Source organism: Hippoglossus hippoglossus, chromosome 8 (genome assembly GCF_009819705.1).
Source record: "Hippoglossus hippoglossus isolate fHipHip1 chromosome 8, fHipHip1.pri, whole genome shotgun sequence".
NCBI lineage: Eukaryota > Metazoa > Chordata > Actinopteri > Pleuronectiformes > Pleuronectidae > Hippoglossus > Hippoglossus hippoglossus.
The window spans coordinates 13,447,885-13,455,458 of NC_047158.1; the positions used below are offsets into that span (position 1 = coordinate 13,447,885).

The window sequence follows — 7,574 nt, forward strand, 5'->3', positions numbered from 1 at the left end:
AAGAGATTGGGCCTGCACTGACAAAGAGTCAGCTAGAGGCTGCCGATCACATAATGGTTAAGTGCTGAAGACCTAAGGTGAAGCAGTGTTGACTGCTGTCCTTGAGCGATGCATCACATCCAACATTATCTATTGACAGGCCGTGGCAATGGCATCTCGCGAAGATGGCTGCCCCCGTCAAAGCGTGGATTCTAACACTTTTCATTCCTAAAAGCAAGATATATATAAGGCTTATTAAGAGACAGAGCAAATGATTTATTGTTATCGTTGTTATGTTAACAAAAAGCCACAACATGTGTCATCAGTGATTCAACTGTTGCATATTTACTTGAACTTCCAAGTATGAGTAAGGGAATGGTTTAGCGTTACAGAATGTTGTTATTATCTGCAAATCATTTCAAAACTTTTCCCGACTGAAGCAAAAACACATTTGCAGGTGATTTTCTTAACCGCACATTTCTCCAGTGATTAAAAAAGTGTTGAGACAAGGTCTTCCGGTGTAGGGAAAGGGTTGCTATCACACTTACTGATTAAATTGAGACTCACGTGTCAAGATATTTCGGCACACCTAGATAATTGTAATTCAGCCTTGCGATAAATCCTCCTTTGAATCATCCTCTTGAATTTGTAGTCCAGTATTGAAATGGATGTTAGATGACGACGATTAAATGATTGAACTATTCTCTAGAAAACAAGAAGTGACATAACACAAAATAAATAAATGTCATCGTTTCAGCTCGAGTGTGGGTAAGCAAACATTTCAGGATTCCTCTGTTTCAATGGTCTAATGAGTTGTTGCATTCCACTCATATGTATTCCAGTAAGTAATTATACCACCCCACTCTGAACATAAGTACAGGGTAAAAAGGGATACAGAGTGCAGTATGGTTTAAGGCCCCCAGGCAGAACACCAGCAAAGCACTTCCTGAGTTCCCACCTGGTACATTAAAAATGATGTATCGTCCATCAGATACTTTCAATGTGCTCCCCTTTTGGTTTCTTGCTTGTCCCTGACATGGATATATGACATCTCTACTGATATTTGTTCATGATCATGACATGTATCTGTATTCCTGTATTTAATAACTATCTATATTAACAAATAGTATTTGTGTGTTTAAGTCATCAGCATTGCAGAGTTGCCTGATACAGTAGTCTATTTGTTCCTATCCACTTTATTTGCTTTATATTATATTAAATTTATGTTAAGATAAATGAAAATGTCCCTGGAAACAGTCACTCACAGTTATTGATGCGTGTCTACCTTATACAATCGAAGGTAATTTTGTGTCCACACACTGTTTTTCTGAACTAAGATGAAGCCACACTGATAGATCATTACCCATGATTGATTTTGGATATTTGTGAATGTCGTCAAGACTGATGTCGTCAGGACTGATGTGTGTTACATTTGTTTTGGTTTTGATAGACAGAACAACCTGCATAGATTTTGACCTTTAGAAGATATTTTTAATGTTTTCTGTGAAGGCTAAACAGAGAAAGATACAACAACTTATGGAGCAACACAACTGTTAAACTTCTCTTTATTGACTGACCAGTGTGGCTGATATGTGTTTGTCACTGCAACTAAATTGAAAAAAGAAAAAAAAAATACGTGTCTGGAAGCATTTGGACAGTGACTTTCTAATTTCATTATTTGTGAAATTACACATTTTCACACACTGTGTGTTCTTTGATGTTGGCATTGACCGTTGAACATTTACAAGAAAAAAACCACACACATACCTCTCTAGCATTCACTTCTTCCCAATTAAAAAAACAAACAAAAACAGACCCGGCATGGGAGCTAGTATAAAAACAGGCAGGAAAATGGTACCCCGTCAGTTCGCCTCAATGAGCTGAGAGAAGCGGGTTCTGCAACCACATCTTCTGCCCTCTTTGAGGACCTTTGTTGAAGGGATCAGTATTCCCAGAGAGAAGATGCATCGACACATGTACCATCACCCATAAGTGTGCCTCCCTGGTCTCCACGAAGGTACTTGCCATTGGAGCCCTTGATGGCGACACGTCCGTGTTCCAGGAACTCAAGGAAAAAGTCCTCTGGCTTTTCTCCATCGGAGCACACTAGGCCACTGCTAGAGACGTACCAGAACTTTCCACTCACACCTGCAGAAGGATATCAGTGACTTATATTTCAATTTGTTCAATCACCATTATCTAAAACAGGATACAGCTATATGCATTGTTGAAATTGAGTATGTTGTGCACGCACACTGACTTTTTATGTTGTAGGCGCCATCGTTGAAGATCAATGAGAATATGTCGTAGACGGATCGATTGGCATCCAGAGTGTTGGAGCTCTTGTGGTGACACACAAAGCCATTCTCTCCATGGAGGATCAGCATGGGGCGGTTGATGAGCTTCATCAGGAACAATTCATCGTCACCTGCAGAGAAGGATAAATACGGCTGAACTCTTGTGCATTTGGGGCATCAGAGCTGAACACGTGGCAGCAGTTTCAAACACACACAGCACTTGATGTCCAGCAACTTGCTTCAAAGCTCTTACCCACTGTATCGCTGACCGCTGAGAGCTGCCCATTCTTCTTTGTATACACATACTTTCCATTTCTTGCTTTGAGTGCCACCCTCTGTCCTCGCCACTCGATGTCAAACATTGTGTTGATCTCTCTGGGGGGGAAAAAAGACAGGTGGAGAGGATCAGGTAAGCGGTGTGTGGAAACATTGAAGAAATCTCTGTTCTCACAGCTACAAGCGCATCTTACACTTCTTTGGCAGTGGACTGGATCTCTCCGTGAGACACAAGGGTCCAGTAGGATCCACCATTGGTCCTGAACATCGCCTTTTTGCTCTCCTTATCAATCTCCATCTGGAAGGTCTCCATGTCTGTCTCCACATCCTGATTGGCTGAAACACTCACTCCTGGTGATAAGGGAAAAGGGATATCTTGACAGTTGAGCTTTTGTTCAGAGGAAATTGTGGATTACAACATTGCATCCTCTTTAATGCCATTAAACCACCTGAATCACCAAATGTTATTTCCTCCCTCAGTTATTACAATATGAGACTTGTGGGCAGAATGATAATTCATATAATTACATCCATGCCTCCTCCTCCTCCTAAAGCAGTGTTCTACCGACAACTGACTCATTCAAGACTTGTGTGTCCCCATGTGGGCAGCGGATGTTATTAGGTCACATAAAGCATTTTATTGGGCAGATGAATGAAATGTCACAGCAATGAATTTCATATCGTCATATTATTTTATCTAGAGAAAACACCCATTACGTATTCAGCATTGTTTTATTCTGTAGATGTAGACTATATATAAAGATGGACAACATGACTGCTCTCCAAAAGTGAAGCTAAAGCATGACTGACTGGCTGCACTGTTAGTCATTAAGCCTGCCTCCTCCATGTTAAAGGATGGGGCATGGACTAAACTATATCATGATTCTCTCGCGATTGGTCGAACACATATCGACAGGACCCCATCCCCTGTTCCCTAATGTGCAGATTCGGGTTATGTGCAAGATGGCAGCGTTTGTTTCTGGGATAATTTCTGGATAGTGAGATAAAGTGGAGACACATCAATGAGCTATATATAAAGTATATTCTATGATTCCGACCTATTTCCAGAATATACCTGGTTGCTAATAGCATTCAAGGGTTCTAGCATCATAAATGATAAAAGTGTTGCCCACTCATCGATGTCATCACCTGGAAGTGATGTTGCTTCAGCATTCCTGTTGAGCTGAGCAAATGATCTTCGGTAATGCAGGGGCATCTCAATGTGCAATGTGCTAACGTCCCATTACACAAACAACCAAAGCTAAAGCCAACACAGAACTACCTCCAAATTTTGCTTAATATTCTGCCTTTTCAATTAAATCAGTTAGAGCACCGTTTGACTTGAGTGCCTCACTTGCAGCCAACCTAGTGTTATGTACCTAATCCACATGTATTAACTCTGTCTGGTGGGGTGTGTCAGGTGGTGGAGAATACACAGACACACAAAACGTGTAGCGGTGTCTGCTGCAGTTCAAATTAGATGCCACAGAAATATCCTTCAACCTTTCTCTTAAGCCTGTTACAACCCTAATCCCCCACAGTCACCCCTCCACCCTCCCTGTTCATTCGCTTGCTGTAATTCCCTGAGTGGTGAAATGCAAATCTGCACCGCAGGGCCCACTAAGCAGCTTTCAGTGCCTTGTTCCTTAAAAAATGTGAAACTGCCACAAGGCCAAACGCCGCAGTCAAAAATGTGATTCTTTGCCCCATATTATGAGGATGAAGTGCCACATTGTTGAAATACTGCCCCGACAGCAACCATTTTTTAAAGCAGAGTTCTATAAATGCTTAAACATAATGATGACTGCAGTCTAAAGCTATAGTTTTCTTGTTTGTCGTTAATGCTGTTAGTCGATTTAATGGTGTTTTTAAAGCTTTAACAACCTGTAACAGAACCATGTTTACTCCCCTCTCCTCCCCACATTGTTTACTTGAATAGTTTTAATAAAAGACAGAGCAGATCACATGCTGCAGGGCTCTGAAGAGACCTTGTAACTGATATGTCTGGCTGCTGCTATTTTTTGCTTCCACCTCACCTCCACACCGGTCGAATATAATTTCTCATAATTTGGAGCATTTCGCCTGATACAATACTCTAAAGAGTGAGACGCTGCAACGCTTTACATTCCATTGGTGGTAATTGACACCCATGGGGCACAGAGCCGCCCTGGAGTCATTTGCACTCTGCTTAATCTTCAACGGACACATGGTGGAAATGACAAAGCCCATTACTACAGTTACCTCCACAGCATGACTGTCAACCACTCCAGCATGTACAGTAAACAAGAAAGACAGGGCCCTCTCTCATTAGCTCCTAAATGTTCCTGATTTGCTCATTAAGTCACTGTAATATAACTGTGAAGATCAAATTAATTCAGGGCAACTCAAGTTAATTTGAATCCCTCATTTTTATACACAGTGTGATATTTTAATTTACTTCACACCCACAGTGGCACTGCTCCTCTCAAGAAGGTACAAAGAGCATTCCAAGTACACTGTTGTGCTATTTTACAGAGAGTCAGACTCGATTCTTAGTCAGCATCAATAATTAAATCTACAAAATGTGTCCGTTTTCTTAAAAGTTCGCAAAACTCTTGTAGAGATTAAACAGAGACACTCAGGGAACAGGATGCTAAAATAAGGTAGAAGACCAATGAAAGGACAGGACCACTGATCTGAAACCAACATCACCCACAGAGTGACCCAAGGTTGGTGAAGAGTATTTCATAACTGTAGTGTTTTTGCCTTCCTAAAAGATCTAAAAATGGAGTCCTACAGTACATGCTAACACAATGGTACACTGATTGAAATTGCTGTGTCAATTATGTTTAGCCATATTCTTTTCATGCCCCTTTGCTTCTCTTTAGAAACCTCGGCCTTGCTTAACTTTGAATACATTCATTTCTTTTAAAAGACCATTTAGATTATTTACAGTAAACATTGTTATCACGCCACTATACTTTTACTGCTGTACTGGATAGAGCCCTCAATTTTTTGTAAATATCAAACTCTCCACTTTTAGCATTAGATAAGGAAGTACTGTAATTGCATGAATGTGTTTTTTTTCTCAAGACTGCACTACAAGCTGATTACCTTGCTTGACCGAGACAAATCTTTTATTGGCGGCTTGGAAAACTACTTGTGGATGACTCTCCTCAAGATCAAACAGCTCATCTTTTCCAGGCTTGGAGCATCGACCTGAGCGCAGCGTCCCTGTCGGACCCATTGGGGTCAGGTATTTCCCATCACAGTCCTTAAAGGCCAACTTGCCAGATTTTAGCTCCAGGGTGAAGCTGGTATTATTGTTGTTCTCCTTCACCAGTTTGCCATCATTCCTGAGGAAACGGCTGTCACAGGTCTTCAAGCTGTACTTGCCGTCCAGGTATACCAAGGTGACGAGGGAGTCCACTCCCCAGGGAATGTTGCTGTCCACGGAGATCTCTCCATCTGAGGAAGACAGATGGGCATAGCGCTTACGTGCCACACTGAGCAGACTGGCCTGTGGGTGTAAAGCCAAGTGGACGGCCCACAGCTCTTGTTCTCCAACGACTTGGGCAAAGCAGGACAGGTAGTCAGCCGAGCCTCCAAAGTAACGCAGGTAAGGCTCCGATTGCAATGCCCATCGACCATCCGATTGGGGCACGATAAGGAAACGGCAGTCGGGGTCAGGCTTCTCCGCCCCACACAAGATCTTTCCGTCTTTGTCAGAGGCCAGGTAACGTCCCAGGTGGCTGCGGAGGAACACCACTTGGCTATCTTGTTCGTCCTGCTCCAAGGTCCAGATCTGTTTCTTCTTCATGCTGGTGCCCGAGGCATTCACCTTGAAGCCAAAGGCCTCAGCGGTCAGGTAGCGGTTGTCATAGTTAATGAGGCCAAACTGCAGCTTCAGGGCCCTGTTAATTCCGTTTGTGGGCATGCTTGAACAGGCCGCACGTCAAGATCGAAAGCAAAGAGACTTAAGACAAACAAGGGAAAGGGTGATGAGGAAAAGCGGGCATGAGAAAGAAAAGCAAGAATAAAATGCTTGATTTCTCCCTTATTCCGCCTCTCAAGCCGTAAATTAGCTCCACTTATCTCTCTAGATGAGTTGTGAAGTGTTCCTTCCCTCGTCACTTTCTCTCTCTCTCCCCAGAGGACTTGCACGGGCACTTGCTCCCTGTTCCTTAATGAGTTAGGATTAAAATCAGCAGGACACAGCACCTCAATCCAACAAGCCGCTGACGTCACACACCAGTGCACCAACCACAAACCTCCCTTCCTCCCACTCCTTCCCCGGCACACTCTCAACGCAGGCTCCTTCTCTATCTCTTCCATATTTCCTCCTCATATTCTCACCTCTTTCTTTTCTCCTCCATGTTGTCTTCCTTCCCTGTAATTCACACTGACACACTCATTTGTCAACCTGACTCCCCATTGGTTCACTCTCATATTTAGGTCCGTACACTCGTAGCCACGCTACATCCAGCCCTCGGATTATCTTAGCTCTGATCTGCTGGCGAGCCACAACCTAATTGGAAAATGTCCAGAGAGTAAAGGTGCTTTTGTTGTTCCTGCTGCCTCTCCTTCTCGTGCGAGTCCCCTTTCCAGGAGATTTTGTCTAAGATTGATTGTATTTTTCATGGGCATAAATACAAGCACAATTTGAATTACAGTTCCTGTCCATGAATAAGTTTTCCGCTTGTTAAAGATTTGATGTTAAGATTTAAAATGTTTTCACAAAGAGCATTTTATTTTTTACATTGCTTCAGACCATGGCCAAAATGCATGGGCGACTGATTTAGAAGAATAGTCTTAAATCCAAAAGCAGTACAAAGGTTTCTTTAGTAAAGTTATAATCCCAGTTTTCCACATGCAGGTTCAGACGAGCTATGTAGCAACATTATGTTCGGTTTAAGTCATCAGAGACATTTGAATTTGTGATCTCTGTGAGTTTAGCTTGGACGAATTTGAATAGGTCACATTTGAATGTACAAGCATTGCCCATTTGCCTTTCCTCCACTTACACCTTGGTTGACGCACAAC

At 42.5% G+C, this 7,574-nt stretch overlaps 1 protein-coding gene across 2 annotated transcripts; it reads right to left on the bottom strand.

The window, feature by feature from the left end:
- Positions 1 to 1,327: 1,327 nt before the first annotated feature.
- fscn2a (fascin actin-bundling protein 2a, retinal) lies at positions 1,328 to 6,705 on the bottom strand. 2 transcript variants are annotated; one of them, XM_034594157.1, is made up of 5 exons: positions 5,646 to 6,705; positions 2,747 to 2,903; positions 2,530 to 2,651; positions 2,240 to 2,407; positions 1,328 to 2,127 (listed from the first exon to the last, which is right to left on the bottom strand). In XM_034594157.1, exons 1-5 carry the CDS (start codon positions 6,466 to 6,468, stop codon positions 1,922 to 1,924), a joined length of 1,476 nt encoding a protein of 491 aa, XP_034450048.1. In that variant the 5' UTR covers positions 6,469 to 6,705; the 3' UTR covers positions 1,328 to 1,921. The 2 variants fall into 2 exon arrangements, with proteins under 2 accessions (XP_034450048.1, XP_034450047.1); XM_034594156.1 differs by having other exon boundaries at positions 2,234 to 2,407.
- Between the last annotated feature and the right edge of the window lie 869 nt (positions 6,706 to 7,574).

What these genes read in the sequence shown, in the direction of transcription:
- fscn2a (XM_034594156.1), bottom strand. Translation starts at nt 6,468, where the DNA reads ATGCCCACAAACGGAATTAACAGGGCCCTGAAGCTGCAGTTTGGCCTC. An exon ending in ATTTGTCTCGGTCAAGCAAG is followed by an intron (nt 2,904 to 5,645) that starts GTAATCAGCTTG and finishes CCTTATCACCAG; the next exon opens with GAGTGAGTGTTTCAGCCAAT. An exon ending in CTACAACATAAAAAGTCAGT is followed by an intron (nt 2,128 to 2,233) that starts GTGCGTGCACAA and finishes ATCCTTCTGCAG; the next exon opens with GTGTGAGTGGAAAGTTCTGG.